Genomic DNA, 18,757 nt, shown 5'->3' with positions numbered 1-18,757 from the left:
AACACACCAGCTTTTGCGGTAACTCCGTGGTGAGTCGGGGGGCTCGCAAAGCTCTCAGCGAGCCTAGGCGCAGGGCGAGACCCGGGGCGGCGGCTGTCACGCACCGGGATCCCGGCGAAGCGCCGGCACCGCCACCGCCGCTGCCCCATCGCCTCCAGGGCCAGGCGGGCTCACCCCACCGAGGCACCCGAAGGGCCGCTCTCTCGGGCGTTGCCGGGGGTGGGAGCCGCAGGACGGAGTCTCAGGCCAGCACACGGACCCTTTCTGCCCAGGGAGAAGGGGCCGGTGCCCGGCAGGCAGGGGCGGGGTGTCCCCCCAGAGGCAGGGCCGGTTCTCCCCGGCGCGGGGGCGGCGCGGCGCTGCCGGGGCCGGGCCGTGACCGCGTCCCGCCCCCGGCGGGGCGGTGGCAGCGGCGGCGGCGGTACGTGCGCGGGGCGGCGCGGCGGCAGTGCCGGCGCGGAGCCGTGGGGAGCCCCGAGCCCGGCGCGGCGGCGGCGACGCGCAGCGCGGCCGCGCCCATGGCGAGCAGCGGCGGCGGAGGCAGGTAGGGTCGGGCGGGGCGGGGGCCCGCTCCCCCGGCCATGGCTCAGACGGAGCCCCCGAAGGCGGTGCGGCTGTGGCGCGAGGCCGCCCTGCGCGCGCGGAAGCTGCGGGGCGGCCCCGGCGAGCCCGAGCCGGAGCCCGAGCCCGAGCCGGACGCGGGGCCGCCGGGGGGGCCGCCGCCGCCGCCCCCCGGTGCCGCCGCTCCTTGCCGCCCGTCCCTGGCGGCGGCGGCGCTGGGGGAGCTGGAGGCGCTGAACCTGAGCGGGCGGGGGCTGGAGGAGCTGCCCGAGGAGGTGGGCGCCGCCCTGAGCGGGCTGCGGGTGCTCAGCCTGCGGCGCAACCGGCTGGGCCGCCTGCCCGCCGCCGCCCTGCGCCACCTGGGCCGCCTGGCCGAGCTCGACCTCAGCCACAACCGGCTGCGGGGCCTGGGGGACGGCGGGGCGCTGGCGGGGCTGCGGGGCCTGCGCAAGCTCAGCCTCAGCCACAACGAACTGGGCGCCGAGGGCCCGGGGCTGCCCCCCCGCATCGCCGAGCTGGGCTGCCTCGAGGAGCTCGACCTCAGCTTCAACCGCCTGCGTCGCCTGCCCGAGGGCCTGGGCCGTCTGCGGCACCTCCGCACCCTCGACGTCGACCACAACCAGCTGCCCTCCTTCCCTGCCCCGCTGCTGGAGCTGGCCGCCCTGGAGGAGCTCGACTGTTCCGGCAACCGCCACCTCGGGGCCCTGCCCGAGGGCATCGCTGCCCTCCGCCGCCTCAAGATCCTCTGGCTCAGCGGCACCGGGCTGGCATCCCTGCCTGAGGGTCTCTGCCAGCTGAGCGCCCTCGAGAGCCTCATGCTGGACGGCAACCGGCTGCAGGCGCTGCCCGCTGGCTTCGGCAGACTACAGAGGCTCAAGATGCTGAACCTCTCATCCAACCTGCTGGACGAGTTCCCCTCTGCCATCTTGGCGCTGCCCAGTCTGGAGGAGCTCTACCTGAGCCGCAACCAGCTCACCGTGCTGCCCCCTCACCTCTGTCAGCTCCACCAGCTCCGCACTCTCTGGCTGGACAACAACCGCATCCGCTACCTGCCTGACTCCATTGTGCTCCTCCACAGCCTGGAAGAGTTGGTCCTACAAGGCAACCAGATCGCCATCCTGCCTGAGGGCTTTGGGCAGCTTTCCCGTGTCACCCTGTGGAAGATCAAAGACAACCCCCTCATCCAGCCCCCCTATGAGGTGTGCATGAAAGGCATCCCCTACATCGCAGCTTACCAGCAGGAGCTGGCCCACTCCCAGCCTGCCCTCAAACCCCGCCTCAAACTAGTCCTCATGGGCCTAAAGGATGCAGGAAAGACCTTGCTGAGACGGTGCCTCATGGAGGAAAATGAGCAGAGAGAGGACATGGGAAGTCTGGAGGCAGGGAACACCCAGCACAGAGGGTTTCCTGGGCAACAGCAGGACAGTGGGAGGGTGGCAGTTGGGTGTTGCCCCTTTCCGGAGCCTCAAGATAATTCCTCAACTCGGGTACCTGTCATGCAGCAGGTGGAACGTCTCCCTGTTGAGCGACAGGATATCCCTTCTTGTGTGCCCTCTCACCGAGCGAAAGGGGACACAACATCCCCTGCACTGTCACTGCCACCCAATGCCCCGCGAGGACCACTGGGACTAGGACTATCAGGAGGCAGTAAGGGCATTGAGGTGATGGACTGGACAGCAGATGCAGAGAGGGGCCTGACATTCATTGTGTATGAGCTGGCGGGGGACCCAAGCTATGATGTGATCCAGTCTTTCTTTCTCTCCCCTGGAGCTTTGTACGTGCTGGTGGTGAATTTGAGTGCCTATGTCCCTCAGCACTTCTACCCCTCTGTGGGCTATTTCTTACACTGGCTCAGTTCCAAGGTGCCCCATGCTGTCGTGTGCATGGTGGGAACCCATACTGACCTCTGTGCGGAGCGGGAGTTGGAAGAGAAGTGCCTGGACATCCATCACCAGATTGCTCAGCAGGAGAAGAGGGATGCTGAGGGACTCCAGAGCTTAGTCCAGCAGGTGGATGAGGCTCTGGGACAGGACTTTGACCTGCGCTGCTCCAGCCCGCATGCTGCCTTTTATGGGGTCTCAGACAAGAACTTGCGGCGAAAGAAAGCCCAGTTTCAGTATCTTCTCAACCACCGCCCACAGATCCTCTCTCCAGTGCTGCCTTTCAGCTGCCAGGACCGTTGCCAGGTGCGTCGCCTGCGGGACAAGCTCCTCTCGGTGGCTGAGCACCGGGATATCTTCCCAAACCTGCACCGGGTGTTGCCCAAGTCCTGGCAAGTGCTGGAGGAGTTGCACTTCCAGCCTCAAGCTCAGCAATTGTGGCTTAGCTGGTGGGACTCTGCCCGGCTGGGCTTGCAGGCTGGCCTGACGGAGGATCGGCTCCAGAGTGCCCTGTCCTACCTGCACGAGAGTGGAAAGCTGCTCTACTTTGAGGAGCATCTCACCTTGCGGGAGTACGTGTTCCACAACCTGCCGCGACTCATAGACATCCTCAATGTCTTTTGCCAGCGGGATGCCACCGTGCTGCTCCAGAAACTGCTCAGCGACACCCAGGTTGACGAACTGAGGACCACTCAGCTCCATCATTACGTGGAGGGCTTCTTGCTGCATGGCCTCCTTCCTGCCCATGTTATCCGTCTCCTTCTTAAGCCCCACGTCCAGAGTCGGGAGGATCTGCAGCTCATTCTGGAGCTGCTGGAGAAGATGGGGCTATGTTACTGTGTCAACAAACCCAAATGCAAGCCCTTAAATGGGGCGGCTGCTTGGTACAAGTTTCCCTGCTACGTGAAAAACGAGGTGCCCCATGCAGAGGCGTGGATCAACGGCACCAATCTGAGCGGACAGTCCTTTGTGGTCGAGCAGCTGCAGATTGAATATAGCTTTCCATTCATTTTCCCACCCGGCTTGTTTGCACGCTACAGTGTCCAGATTAACAGCCACGTGGTTCAGCGATCAGATGGCAAATACCAGATTTATGCCTACCGGGGAAAGGTGCCTGTGGTGGTGCATTACCGGCCTGCCAGGGGAGCTCTGCAGCCGGACACTCTGTCTATCGCTAGTCATGCATCCCTACCAAATATCTGGACAGCTTGGCAAGCTATTACGCCTTTAGTGGAAGAACTGAATGTCCTGCTCCAGGAATGGCCGGGCCTGTACTACACTGTGCATGTCCTCTGTTCAAAGTGCCTTAAAAGAGGGTCACCCAACCCACACACTTTTCCAGGTAAGGCACAGCTCAGCTTGCCTTTCATCTCTTCTGGAGCTTTGCCCCTTCTAGAAAGGTGTCTTATGAGGTCAGCTCTAGCTCTGTTTCTTTTTTTCTTTTTTTCTTCTCTGCTCTAACTCCTTTCCCTGGTGGTTTGAGTCATGAAAGAAAATATTAGGGTAGCTCCAAGGAGACAGGCTTAAAATAACCCTATTCTGAGAGGAGGGGGATGTTACATCCCCCTTTGTCTGCACCTTTTCTCTCAGCATTTTGGGTTTTGGCCCTGAGGGTTGGCGGTGCCGTTGTTGAAAAATCTCTGACTTGTCCTCCTTGTTTTGATTCCTTTGAATGGGCTGTAGTGTTTGGGGTTTTTTTCCCCCTAATTCCTTTTATCCTGCAGCTCCCACTTCTTTGAAGCTATTTGTAAACATGAATAGAGATGCCTGAAACATTGCAGGTGTCCCCCTTCAACCCTCCAGCTCCAAAACCTGGCCTATGCTGCAGTCTCTCTGTATGCAGGAAAGCTCCTCCTGGTAGACAATGGGTGTGTTGGTCTCCATAGCCCTGTGTAAGAAGAGCTTTCTCTGAGCCCTGTCTCTAGCGGGAAGCATTCCTCCCTGAAGAGAGAAGAATACTCCATCTTCTTTGTTTAGGTGTCTCACCTAGAAGTGATTCCCAGACTGTGCCTTTTGGCACTGTTCTCAAGAGCATTTTATTTTCCTTTGTCTCCCTTCCTCAAAAGAAAAAAGCGTAGCCTCTCTCCTCTGGAACGTGACTGGTCATGGTGCTTTTAAAAGCTGTCACCTCTAAAGCTGTGATTTTTATGGGTGATGTTTTCCAGCAGCATCTGTTTTACTTTGTGTGTGCAGGTACTGCCTCCTAACTAGTGTCCTCCCTGCTCTGCTTGGGTTTGCTCTGCGGCTTGCAGGGTGCCGTGGGAAAGGTGCTTTGATGTGTAAATCTGCATGAAATCAAAACACACTGTGGACTGTGAGCAATGCTCCAGAAATCTGCAATTTAACAACCATGTTGGAGGTGTGTTGGAACATTATTAAGAGGTAGCCTGAAATTGTGCAGAGAACTGTAGCATGATTTGACTTAAAGCAAGCAGTGGTGCTGAATTTGTTCGTAAGCAAATGTGGTTAATAAGGTGTGGGGGTTTGGGGTTTGTTTTGGGGTTTGGTTTCTTGTTTTTTGTTAGTTCTTTTTTTTTTCCCCCTGTGGACGTTTAGAATAAGGAGATGCAGTTTGCTCCTCAGCCTGAGTCCTGCCTCCATCGGCTGTATCTCTCTCTAACTGCTCACTTACGTAAGAGCTGTTGGGACTGGGTGGGTGAACCCATGCTGTGAGACGTGCTGAGTGATACCTTGTTGCTGACATGGTGCTTTGGGCAATGTGATCTGCTTTCCAAAAAAAACCCCTGGAAACGAAAAAAACAAACCTGCCACAGAACCCCTGAAAAATCCCCCAACAACCCTCCCCAGAAACCCACCAAAATTAGTCAAGACAGCAGACATGTGGACGTGCAGTGTGATGGTCACCTTTTGAAGATTTAGCTTGTGAATTCCAGTCTCCAGTCACGCATCGCCTTTATTTCTTTTTAACTGGTGAATGCTTTGTGGCTGTCCTTTTTCTCCCTGTGTGTAGATGATGCTTTAAAAGGGAAATTTGAAGAGGAGTCAGACTGTCTGCAGGCAGTTGGTGTTGTTGCTTACCCCAGTGATGGTCAGAGCAGGTTCAGAAGCATGAGAGGGGCATTGAGGGGCCTTTTCCTTTCGACTTGGCTGTGCCACATATGTTTGCTTAGACGTGGGAAAGGATTGCTCTCACCTGGGAGCCAGGCCAGGAGTGCTGGGAAGGGAAGGCACAGGTAAGCAGTGTGCTGAGCACAGGAGGAGCTGGGCTTGTGTGCCAGGTCTCTGAATAGCACGTGGGTAATGCTGCTGGTGGAAAAAGGGGTTGCTGCGTTTTTGAGGTGCTCCAGCAGGGAATTCAGGCTTTGCTATCTGGTGTCACCCTGCCTTGGGGCAGGGAAGGACTCTTAAACATGGATACTGTGTGACTTTCGCTGGGAGAATAGCAGACAAACATGTTTAAAAGGCCAGGCTGATCTGTGGAAATGCTGAAGAGTGATTAAATTAATTTTTTGAGAAACCTGCTTGTTGTCATGGATGATGCTTAAATCTAGCCCAGATTTGATCTGGACTGTATGAAAAATGTGAACTGTGATCTGACTTGGGAGGCCTGTATGTCTGCATTTAATCTAAAATATTCCTTGCTGTGTATCTGCTCAATGAATAAAAGATTGTTTAGGAGCCCCTAAATGGCAATCATGAAGCTCAAGACATTTTTTTCCTCCTGATTTTGTTGATCAGGAGGCATGCATGTTTAAGTCATGCTGCCAAGCTTGCTGTCATGCAAGTGATTCATGGCTGGTGTCATTTTTGACAAGGTGTAGGAAAGATAGGGTTCTAATGTTACAAAAATATGTAGTGAGGGAGATGTCTGTGTTTCTTTCCAAGCTCTTTTTGTGGAAATCCCTGGCAGTTACAATGCTCCTAATACTTAAATAGGTCTGTGGGCTTTTTAGGACTGCACTGAAGAAGTGCTTTGCAGCCAGTTGACCTTAATAAGGGAAATATTTCTGTGTAGACACGGCCAAATTTGTGCTCAAAAATGGAAGTGCAGTCTGGCTCTCTGCGTGGTTGTGCAATCTGTGTCGTCATTCATGAAACTGATGGTGCATTCTCTGGTCATCCAAAATTTTTATTAGCATCCCCTTCAAAAAGAGAGTTCACAAGTTGAGGATTAATCTTTGCTTTTCCTCTCCTTCCCTTTCCTCTCTGTCCTGCACGCTGTCAGCTTCCACTGATAATACACACAGAAATCATCTAGGAATAGGGCTACTGTGCATAGAAGTGGTTAATAAAAATTGAGTTTCTGGATTCAGTTTTCTGAGGCTTTATTGCAAACAGTGAATGAAAATTGTATAAAAATGCCTTGTTAGGGTCCTTTTAAGGAAGTTTTTGTGTTTGAAACAGTTTTGTATCTGGGTGAAGTAGTAACTGAATTGGCATCTGAGCTGGAATTTCAGTGTGCTTTGAGGCTGTGGTCATCCACTTGGCTGATAACAACTCAGTATGTTAAATTGCTTTTTTTCTTTTACATTTGCACTATGTATAAATAAAAGTGTCCCTACCAGGCTAAGAAAGTCACATCCCTCTTTGAGTGACCAACAGGAATGGTTCACCTCTCCAAGACAGTTAAGACCGCAGTTGGGTCATCGCAGGCATTGTGAAATGCTCTCATTTGTGTGTGATATTCTTTTAGCCCCTGGACTGAAGAGCTTTTAGGTTATTCTTGTCCTGTAAGCTATTAAGTGACTTGGGATTGGGGGGTGGAGGTGGTTTGCTATCTCTCTGATAGTAGACACGTGTGCTTTGTTTGGACAAATGTGACTGGATGTTCCAGGCTTGCATTCACAGGCACCTGCTAACTGCCCTGCTGCTGTTTCCCCTTGCCCTGTGCTAGGCTGAGTCTGGGTCACCAGGTGCTCTTCCAGACTGTCTTTTGTACAAGGTGTCCTGATGTCCTATGTGTGATTCTTCTGGTGTTTGGGCTGGGAGGGATTATGTTCGAATGGTGGCTTTCCTTAATTCCTGCCTTTTGAAGGGGCAGTATAAGTGTTGACATAAGAAAGCCTGGGTCTTCATCCATCACAGAAGATGGACAAAATGCTGTCACGAGCAAGATAAGGTGATGAGGGTTTTCACAGAGTAAAAACATGACAACAAGTAGAAAGCCATGGGCAAAGGTACTGCGTGAGCCTAGCAGCCTCTGTCCAAAAGGATGCTCCAGAGCTATTGGGGAGCTTTGAAAGGCTCTGGAGGACTAGCAAGAGGTCTTCTGTGGGGAGAGAGTGCGCATCTGCTACCTGCCTTGCTATCCCCTTCTTGAGGTATCACAGTAGGAAGGAGATCACAAGCCTCTACTCTGCCTGTCTCCCACATTGAGGGTGAGCAGAAGCAGGGATTATACTGCCAGTCACTTTGAGGGGCACAGATGGAGGTGTCAAAGTGTAGTTCCCCTGTGAATCTCTCTATCATGGCTAGGGCAGGGCTAAATAGGCCACCTTATGCACATGATTCAAAGTGAACTGTGCTCGCCTGCATTGGAGTCAAAGGCCATCGTGACCTCCCGTGGTGGCTGGGATGGAGTCAGGAGGCAGAGAGGTGGAAGATCCTATGGTGTGTCATGCTGTCCAGTCACCCCATGCAAGGAGAGGTGAGAGCAGGTGAGACTGGTTTTGTCAGAAGGGCTCAGAAGTTGCTTCAAAATCTGTGCTGCTGCTCAGTGGATGGCTCATGTCAGGTATCTAATTCCACTCTGTAGTCATGCTTTAAGTAGCTAGGGTTCTTTTCATAGGCAATTGTAGTAGACCAACACCTGCTTGTTAGAGAGCCTGACACTAGCATTAGGCAGCCTTCTATTTTCCCCCTTTGCAGGTGGAGTCTTTTTTTGCTTGACTTTCAGAGTAGATGCTGTGACTGTTTTGGGGCTGTTGTCACACTGTCCTACAGGCTGTGGCTTCAGCAGAGTACTGCAGCATAATTGGAGACAGCGTGACGAGACTTCAGTACCGTGGGAGCTTTGGACATGGATGATGTGGGTGGCAGGATGAAGCTGAACAGGACCCTCTGGTTCAGGAAAAGAAGAGCATAGATTGGTTGCAGGACTTGGGGAAGCTGCTGTCATTCTGTAGCTCTAGTATGGTTGATTTAGTTTACTATCTAGGGCTGATTTCTGTGCTACTTAAGTGACAACCTTGGCCAGTGTGACTTGCTGTAGGTAACAGTAGAGTAGAAACACAGTAGTAGCCTATGTGCCACCACGGATTTTTAGAGATTCCCTTCATGTTAACCTGTGTATTGCAAGGTCAGTATTTGAAGTCCTCGTTTGGTGGCTATGGCGTCCTCTAGTTTAAACAACATGTTGAAAGGGACAACAAATGTTTCTGTGGCCTTGGAGGAAGCTGAGAAATTGCCAGAGGAAGACTGTGGTATGCAGCATGGATGGCTGCCATGGGACTGTCCCTGATGGGGGTATAGATGTGGGAATCGGTCTTTGGAGAGAACTGAAGTAGTCAGTGCAGACCTGGGCTTGTGCCTGACGGTATGACTTGGGAGGATGCAGGAACAGGAGGAAATGTGGATGCCGGAAAAAAGGCTGAGGTTTTTCAGTTGCCTTCTTAAAGCTCTCCTGCAGTGTCTGGTTACCTTGTATTGGGGGTATTTGGGGGCTTTTATTTTAAAGCTCTTAATATAGAACTTGCTAAAATTACTGGAAATTAGAATGGCAACATGCACACTGCTTGAAGAAAGCCTCTTTATTGCTTGCCTCTTTATTGCTCTTCCTTACACAAAACTTTCCTATGCATATATTATGATAAAAAAAGGTTTTCCTGGTGTGTCAGCTCTGGTACAGGGAAGCTCTCCTGGTTTGTCCCTTAACAACTTGTCTTGTCCTGACCTGTTCCCCATGGGAGTCATCTCTGGGCATTGAGCCTCTGGACTTCAACCTGCCACCACCGAACCAGGGAGATGCTAGATTTGGTTGAGTGGATCCTTTTGGTTTGGTTAGTGAAGCAAAGCAGAGTTCTTGGCCTTCAGTGCATTACTTTTTTTTTTTTGGTTTGTGCTTTTGGTTTGTGTTTTTTTTTACAGTTGCTGAAATTTGTCTCTGCAGGAAATGACCTATAAAAGAGTTGCTGGGTACCAAATGATTCTTTGTTTCATTGCGTGAGATCTGTTTAAAAGCTACTGACTGTGAGGGTGAGGTAAGCTGTTCATGGAGGTTTTCCCCTCTCTGGAGTCAGTTAATTAAGTGAGGACTGATTTGTGTGCTGCTTCAGCATGCTGTGGACACAGGTGTCATGAAACGTGCTTTGCTTTGTCTTGTGTGCTCACATATCTGGTGATAAGATTCCTGCTTCTACAAACACTGAGGTGGGAAAAGTTTTCCCATGTAAGTTTTGTTGAGATTTAGCACGTGAATGGATCACATGCAGGTGTGTTACTCCTTATGCATCTCAGGAGAGCGGGGTGGAAAATCACCAACAGTGCTGAATCATTGTTGTCATTTGGGGATGTGAACATGTTACTTGACTTTGCGATAGAGATGTGAAAAGACACTCTCGCTTTACAAACAAAATAAGAGTGCATCTGGCAGGCAATTCTGTATGCTGTGGTGTCCACTGCTTTTGCAGTATTAAGCTGGCAACTGTGGTAGCCTAGCATGCTCTCCAGTTAATAATTTGCTAGTAATAGTGGAGGCTACTTGTTTGGCTCTTGAAAGCAATTTACTGAGGAAGAAGGGGAAAAATTTATTTAATGGAAAGTCCTGTGTGGGGTTTGAATTCTTGGAAGTCGTCAGTATGCAATTTTTTTTTGTACCTTCCCTCCCACCCCCATCATGAATGGAGGAAGAATAGCCTATGTAGAGGTGTAAAGAAAATTGTGTTCTGGGGGTCAAGTACAAGATAATCAGTTATGTCCTTTTGTCTCCCTCTCCTTATTTGTGGTACCTGTGCTTGTCACACAGATGTGGACAGCTGTGAGAGTAAGCAGGCTGGTGCCAAGTAAGATCACCTCTTCTCAGGTGCTTTGGTGCTTGTGGGATGCCTATTTCTGGGAGCTCCTTTTAGGGACAAGGAGTGGGAAGGGAGTGCCTAAAGTATTGTGTGAATTATAACCACCAAATTCCTCTGCTGCAAACAAAATGTGTCAGTGCTTTTGACTAGCTAAGAACTTATCTATGTCTGAGAAAATAAAGCAGTTGGGTTACAGGAGTCTCAGCCTGCCTCCATGGTTTGCTGTATGGTGGTATTGCCTACGTCAGGAGAGCTGGATGGGATTCTGGTGACCCCAGCTTGAAGGAACTGTCTTGTACAGAGGATGAGGAGGCCGTGGTGTTTTTAGAAGCTGTTGCATGGCTGAAGGTTACAGTCTTGGATGGCAAGGTCACCTGTGTGAATGTGGCCTTTGTTCCAGCTAGACCAGCTGGGGGAGTTTTGTCCTCTAGCAATTTCTTTCTGGGGAACCAGATGCAGGAACTGAGATCGGAGGGTGCAAGACCTGTGAAAGAAAATGGCTGGTTGGCTTTGTTAGAAATTTAATTTGGGATGTTCGGATGGACTGGACATCCCCACCTTTGAGGGATTATGGTTCCGCCTCAGGAGGCTGCTGGAGGCTGAAAACATATTGTGCTTGTGGTGTTTTCCTGGCTAAAGCTTGGTGGTAACGCTGTTTGGGTTGCCAACATGGTCAGTGGTACTGTGGTTTCAGACTTAGGCAGGTTCTGTGGTTAGGGGTGACTTGTCTGTGGCCAGTGGACGGAGGCTGTGCTCAGACTGAGCTGTGACTGCTGGAGTGCTTGCCTGCTGGAGTTGGTTGTGGTTTAAAGCAAGACCTTAATTTCAGATTTGTTTTTTTTGTTTTCCCAGTGGTCATTTTCAGGAGCTCTGAGCTTTACCCAAAGGTGTACTGAGCACACTCCTTACTGATTTTAGCTGTGCATTCCTGGGGGATGAGTGTGAAAATGGCCTAGGACCTATGGACTTTACAAGCTAGTGTTAATTTTGCATTGGCAGTTGAGCATGGCAAGCTCTGAATGAGCCAAGCAACAGCTTTGAGATGAGCAAGGTGCTTCACCTGGGAAGTCCATTAAACTGAGTGCTTTGTGAAGATCAGACTAAACTGAACTCTGAGGGCAGGTTACCTTCAGCACAAAATGAAGTTTCATCTCAAATCCCGTTCAGACCTGCCTTGTTTTGCCAAGTGCTGACTCCAGTTTGGTGCTTGAACGCTCCAGGAAGCAGCTGTATTGTTGTTGATCTAGGATACATTGAATTGTGCTGATAAGATGATGGGAGACTATTGGGCTTTTATTGCCGGGATTTCGCAGGCATGTCTAAGTGCATTTCTGCAAGACTCTTTATGAAAGCAATACCAGGATATCTCTTTTACCCAGTCTTAGGGTGATGTTTGCCAAGAGTCCAGTTTAGAGAAGCATTTTTATTTGTGTTATATGAGGGAACCTACACTGTTCTGGGAAAGCTCCTTCCTCCTTCATTCATGGTACCCATCATTTTCTGTAGAGTTTTCAGTCTCTTCTTATTACAATGTGCCAGGAACAAAACAAAGGTACAACAGTGGTAGGACAAGGATTTATATGCCTCATGCCCACAAATGACTGCTGATAAAATTAACATTGTAGGATTTTGTTCTAGCAGAATACAAGATTATGGCACACTTCACTCAAGAATTGTTTTTTAAATGATCTGTACACAGTAACTTTCAAGTCTGTGTGCTGAATTCCTCTTGGAGCATGTTCGTTACATTTTTAGAAGGTGTTTTTCTCTCCAACAATACCCAGTGAGTAATGGTATCTGATAAGGGACGGATCCTGCCATGCAGCAGGGTAGGGTTGTTTATGAACTTCCTGAAAAATTAATTGGCTGTGGTTTCCACAGCATCAGAATCTGTAGGGTTTGATTTGAGATGGAGGTGCTTGACCTGATTTGCTTCCAATGCATCTAGCAGTTTCTGCCCCATGAAACCACAGTGGAAAAATATTGAGGGTGTACAATGATTTGGCCTTGCTTGACTTTGAGAGATGTGCAGTGCATTTGGTTCTTCTGTATCAGTGCAAGGTTGACAGCAGAGGACTGCTAGAAGGGCTGAGTTGTCTCAAAGCTATTCCAAAACAAATGTTCTCACATTTAGGAAGAACCTTGCTACGTGGGGAACATACAGAGGATGAGCTTCTTGCAGCAGAAGAAAAAGTCGTCTGTATCATGCTGTTTCTGAAAGTCTTTGATGGACAGAACAGAACTGCAAAATTGTCCTGCAGTACAGACCATGAGTCTGCATGGTCCAGCCGCTCCCTGCCGCATCTCCAGCTGTTGTTGTGGAACTCTGTTGCTGGCTATATAGTACCTCTCTCCACTGTGACCTTTTTCCTAAAAGCAGCAGTCAGGTGTGGATGGCAAGCAGTTTTTCTCTGAACAGATAATGTTAGAAAGCAAGAACTTAGCAATGTGCAGAGCTGAAATGCACAGGCTGTACAGTGTGGAGGATGGAATGGCAGGGACCCTGAGGCTGGCTGCCTGACATCAGTCTTGTTCTCTAAATATTCCTGTTGCCCATGTCTGAACAGTTGCATTTTCATCTCTTATTAAAATTCTCAGATAAATTGAGATCAATAAAGAATGAGGTACCAAAAGATGGGGTAATGGCTGGTGATGAAGATCCATTCTGATAAGTAGTCATCTAATATTGACCTTCCTGACACTTGAATTTTTATCTTTCCACCCTCTATCTCTTTTTATATCGTGTCTAACTCACCAGTTTGTACACATGTCCTCTTTTACTACATTATGGGGAAAATAGCATGATTGTCTGTCAAATTGCTGATCTGTGCAGTTTTCAGGATTACATCAATAATATGCAGCTGTATTTATTGTGATGTGTGATAGGGAATAGTTCAAGTTGTCTATGTAGAATTCTTTTTTTTTCTTTTTTTCTTTTTTTCCCAAAAAGAGCTTAACAGCTCTTTATGTGTTTATCTCTCTCTCTTGTGTATATGGGACCAAAGGGGGACTTGAGACAGCTACATAACTTAGTTGTCCCCTTAGTTTTGTAATTCTTCATCGGTGAAGCTGTGAGTGGCTCACAGGAGCAATGACCTTCCTTAGCAGGGGTATTTAGTCATGATGGGACACACAGGAGCTGGAGCAGAAGTGACAGTAGGGTGGCAGCCCAGCTGCTCTGCATACTTTTGAGAGATCTGCTCTGGGAGGCGTCCTGCAAATTGCAGACGCACATGGGAGTAGCCAAAGGGCATGGGAAATTGCAAATCCAGACAAACTGGTGTTTGACTGAGCAACAGCTGTGTGGTGCCAAACTCTCACTTAATGATAGGGAGCTGTTTCTGGGTCTAAAATGTTTTTTGAAGTGTGCTGTAGGTTGAGAGAACGGCTGCTGGCTTGGCCTCCTCTGCCTTAATGTGGTCTTTGTGCCAGCCAGCCTCTGTCCCACTGTTGAATTTCTTGAGTCACTCCAACTTGCACGACTGTATTGCTGAGCAGCCCAACTAGGAACAGGCAGTGAGAGCTGGGATAATCAGTTCTGGCTCAAAGTATTTTCTGGGTAGTCCTTTGGATGGGTTTGCTTTCTTGGGGAAGCCTCATCTGGACTGTATCTTCAGGAAGCCAGGATGCTGTGTTCAGAGGAAAATGAGCAGGTGGACATCTCCATATTTCCAGGACATTCCAGGCAGGGGGAGGTGGACAAACTTACCCTTTTTATATGTCTGTGCTGTTGCAGTGAGGGAAAGAGATGGAGATTTTGTGTTTCCTCTCCTGGTCTGCATGGTGCTTCTTATGCCTTTGCTGTGTGAGGTTGTATTTTTGCATTGGGTTTGCATGGCAGGGTTTTGGTAGCAGGAGTGTCACCCTATAGTGTGCTCCTGTGAGAAGCTGCTGGAAGCTTCCCATCTCTCTGACAGAGCCAATGCCAGATGGCTCCAAGATGGACTCACCACTGGCCAAGGCCAAGCCCGTCAGCGATGGTGGTAGTACCTTTGGGATAGCATGTAAAAAGGGAGAAAAAAACAAAAACCCTTGCAGCAGGAATTGCAGCTGGGGCAGATAGATGCCTAAAGGAGGCTGTGATCCTGTGAGAAGCCTGTGCTGGAGCAGACTCCAGACAGGACCTGTGGACCCATGGAGAGAGGAGCCCACACTAGTGCAGGTTTGCTGGCAGGAGTTATGACCCCATGGGGGACCCCAGTCCATGAAGAACTGCAGTCTGTGGGAGAGGCCCTGCACTGGAGCAGGGGAAAAGTGTGAGTCCTTCCCTTAGGAGGAAGGAGCAGCAGAGGCAATCTGTGATGAACTGACTTCACACCCCGTTCCTGACCCTCTGTGTCGCTGGAGAGGGAGGAGGTAGACAAAATTAAGGGGAGAAAAGTCAGGAGTGAAGTTGAGCCCAGAAAGAAGGACAGGGTAGGGTAGAGGTGTTTTAAGATTTGGGTTTATTTCTCATTATCCTTCTCTGATTTGATTGGTAAAAAAAAATTAAAGTGATTTTCCAAAGTCAGGTCTGTTTTGTCCATGACAGCAACTGGTGAGTGATCTCTCCCTGCTCTTATCTCAATGAGCCTTTCATTGTATTTTTTCGCCCCTGTCCCATTGAGGAAGGGAGTGATAGAGTGGCTTTGGTGGGCACATGGCATCCAGCCAGGGTTAACCCATCCCAGTTTTATAGGCAGAACTGCTGGATGGGGTTGAATGTGCTGAAGCAAAGGGTGCTTGGTGGCAGGTTTCCAAACCAGGGAGTCAGCAGCAAGCACCAGGCCTACTTACACTCGTTGCATAATCAGATGAGTTTTCAGCTCCCAATGCATTTCTCTGAATCTTTCTTTTGAACAGCCTCTTTCTTTGTCCAAGATTTTCAGGCTCTTATTTCAGACAGTGATGCATGCACTAGATTTGGAAAATTCTCCTATCCATATGACTCTGGTATATCAAAGTGGCTAAATTTAGAAAATCTTACAAAAAAGAGCTTCCCCTTCCTGTGATCTGACATAATGTTTCTTGGTCGCTGTTATTTTTACTACTGAACAGCTTAAATCTATTTTGGTTGGTCACTAAGTGATGGCTACAGTGTAAAAGAAGAAATTTGTTTCTGTGAAGTCAGGCGATCATGCTGCAGCTTCAGGGCTCTGAGGGCAGCCTGCTCATGCTGAGCATGTGCCAGTGCTGTGTTGGGGCCCCCTTACAGCCCTGCTCAGCTCTCTGAAGCCCTGCCTGCTCAGTACAGGGTCTCTGAGGCTCAGAGCTTTGATGGCTCTGAACTTCTTCAACATCTTGTAGATGTAGTGAGTGGCAGTGGTGATGGATTTTAACACACGCCCCCCCCAGTACTTCACTCATCGTCCACATTCAAGGAGGGCAGTATATGAAAGATGTTTGACTGGCAGCAAAGTAGAAGGCGCAGTGAGAGTTTACATGGGAACTAGACGTGCATCTGGTTTCACAGGTCTCTTTAATATGTGGATCTTTCACTGTACGCTGTTAGGACCAGGACTGAGCCATCCCTGCCTGGAAAATGCACTGGTGAAGTCATGCCCTACTGAGCACCTTTAGCTCTTGGTGTCAGGAATATGTAATTCAAGCTTTTGAACTTTCTTACTCATTTTGGTTTGGGATTTTTATTTGTTTGGGTTGTTTGGGTGTTTTTTAAGCCATCTCCTTCATTAAAACTTTCTCTATGGCAGTTCAAGCTCATATTTTATTACAGCTAACTGCTCTGCTTCAACAGCCTTCTGACTTGTTTCCAAACATCCCACACCTGCTTTCATATTGAGATGGAGTGAAGGAAGACAACTGGGAAGAGTTGCCTTTTTTTGTTGATCTCAATATCCCAGAAATCTGCTGAGCAAGAGTGTATTTCTTTATCATCATTTAAGCTTCTGGTGGACAATTGTGTAGAAGTGTTCAGTGGATGAAAATGGAGGCAATGTGAGCTTCACTCTGGAACTTTGGTCATTTCCAAGTGCTTTTAGTTCAGGTTCATGATGGTGCCAGAGGGCTATGTAGGGATGAAACTCCGGTGTGCTTTGTCCTCACTAAAAGGTCCAGCCAGATCTGCATACCTGAACCTGCACTGTCAGGAATTTTGGGCAGGGAGTTTCGCTCATGCTGTCATGTTGAAGGATCATGCTGTGATCCAGCACTGGTGTCATTTTCATGGCAGCTTGAGTAAGCAAGAAGTTTTTAGTTTCTCAGAGGAGCATGTGTGTGCCCAGAGGGAACCCTACAGGCTCTGAGGTGATCATTGCTGGATTTTGGCAAGATCTTAACTGATGATTCCATAGGCAAATAATTCAGCTTAGCAAGTAGCTGCTGTGGTCAGCTTGGAGCCTTCCGAGGGTGAGGTGCTGAAATAAACAATCAAGAGTGAGTCTTGTGTACGTGTTTTCCTAAGCAATGTGTTTGTGCCTCAAAGGCTCAGCCAAACTAAAGACTTCCTTGGATGAAAGAGAAGTTCAGGAACTTTCCTCTGGGATCAGGAAAAATAAAAAATTACCTTTCTCTGTGTCTTTTGTAACAGAAAGCTCTCACAAAGCTTTTGAAGCTGCCTGTTAGTTTTAACTTGTTCTTTGTCCTTCTTTGATTTAAATCACATCTTACTTCTCTAACAGAAGAGTGTTTAGCATGTTATGTACATATACACATGCACATTTTTGAGTGCCTACAGTGAAGTTTAACATAATGTTATGAAAATGTTGCTGAACGTGGCAGGATCATGTTCGGTTTAGTGATTCGGACAGGGATCTGATTAAAAAAAAAGAAAAAAAAATTAAAATAAATGAAGAAACCCTCCCCCCCCAGCCAACCATTGGGTTGAAGAGGGTGTGATGAGGAGATGCTTAGGTGGGCCATTTTGGGAAGTGTGGTAGGTTGGCTCTGAATGTGTAACTTGGACTTCTGGCCCAGCATTTTGCAGATGCTAAAACTGTGCTTCCCATTAAAAGCTGGCAGCTGTACAAGTGTGGCCAGGTGTCTTTGGCTAGGGGAAGCTGAGCACTGTTCACTTACTGCATGGCTGCTCCTGCCCCTGGGCACCAGGGTGGATGCTGGCAGCAATGGTCCTTGTAGTGAGGTTGGGCAGCTTGAAGGCAGTTCTTGACTAACCTCTGGTTTATCACCAGTATGGGATCACAAGTTGTCATGTGTTATGGCAGACCCATGCCCAGGCTTCAGAGTTTATTAGTCTTAGCTGTGCTTCCTGAAGCATTTAGTGTCAGTATTTCCCTGAAACAGCACTTTTGGTTGAAAGCTGTGTCACAAAACAGCCTCTGCTCTGCAGCTGCTGCGTCATACAAGTTTTGTGCATGATTCTGCTTCTCTGTCATGCACCAGGTGCACCCAATGCCACCTGAATCTTGCAGGTGAGTGTTGGAACTGAGAACTGCCCCCAAAGTTATGGTTCTGCTGGAGACAGTGCTTTTACCCCTTGCTTTGTGCTGCTTTATTTTCAGTTGCGTAATGCAGCGTGATGCGGATAATCCAGTCATCATTACAAAAGGATTTAAAACCCCTTTTTAATCAGGAGTCATTTTTAATAAAGCTTTGCCTTGCTTGGAGGACTGTTCTCCTGGCTTGAGTGTTTAAGAACAAGATGCAAGAGACTGAGGGAGGTGGGAAGGAAGCAGCTCAGGGAGGAGGGAGACTGGTGCCTCTGTCTGGCTCCCAGGCAGTTGCTGGTGAAGTCCAGAACTGTGGGACTCATTTCCACTAGCACCAAGCATGCTAAATCCTTACATGCACAGATAGAAGCAGCTCTTAGGTGTGTGTTTTCTCAGACTTTTTCACTCACAGAGCAAACTTATGGTGGAGGAGAGAAGGAAAGGCTTGACCTAGTCCAGTCTGGGTTCTGCTCCCCTTTTAGCCCTCTCTGTCCAAAACACTGGTAGTCCTCTAGGGCCTCCTGCATCTCAGAACAGACTGTAGTCCTGGACAAAGTGCAGCATTTACTTCTAATGTGATGGCAGTGGCATGCAGTGTGTGTGTGATTGACCTTATTTCTTTGGCTGTTGCTCTGCCACTGTATTTTGGAAAGCGCACTAACTAAAACAGCATGTGAACTCTTATGTAGCTCTGAAATGTATCCTCTTCTCCTCCAGTATGCCAGCATTTTTCCCACCTTTCTGGCCATAACCACCTCTTGAGCTGCTAGACCTGCTTCACCTCCCCTCAGAGCAAGCCTGATTGGGGACCTGAACAATGGCACTTTGCATTTTAGAATGTTTGAGTAGAATGGTGTTTGAGAGGAAGCATCCTGCTGCTTCCTGGTGTTTTTCAATCCCAGTAGTCCTCGCTCTTGGGATACCTACAGTGTATGCTTAAGATGTCCCTGAGTCTCTT

General features: G+C 49.2%; 1 protein-coding gene across 6 annotated transcripts in view; it reads left to right on the top strand.

Moving 5' to 3' along the window:
- The first annotated feature begins 447 nt into the window (after positions 1 to 447).
- The window catches only part of MFHAS1 (multifunctional ROCO family signaling regulator 1), a 35,186-nt gene continuing 16,876 nt past the window's right edge, over positions 448 to 18,757 (top strand). For 5 of the 6 annotated variants that reach the window (XR_010721466.1, XR_010721469.1, XR_010721467.1 and 2 more), the window contains exon 1: positions 449 to 3,783. Coding sequence is in view for 2 of the 6 variants with exons in the window: in XM_066186168.1 (XP_066042265.1) it covers positions 582 to 3,783 (3,202 nt within the window). In the remaining 4 variants the exon portion in view is untranslated. Of the gene's footprint in view, positions 3,784 to 18,757 lie in introns of all 6 variants that reach the window. The other variant, XM_066186169.1, reaches the window with a different exon arrangement.

The sequence above is a fragment of the Chamaea fasciata genome, unplaced genomic scaffold (assembly GCF_029207755.1).
Source record: "Chamaea fasciata isolate MVZ Bird 193981 ecotype frontalis unplaced genomic scaffold, bChaFas1.0.hap1 SCAF_6, whole genome shotgun sequence".
Classification (NCBI taxonomy): Eukaryota; Metazoa; Chordata; class Aves; order Passeriformes; family Sylviidae; genus Chamaea; species Chamaea fasciata.
This window is presented reverse-complemented; position numbering and strand designations above follow the sequence as displayed.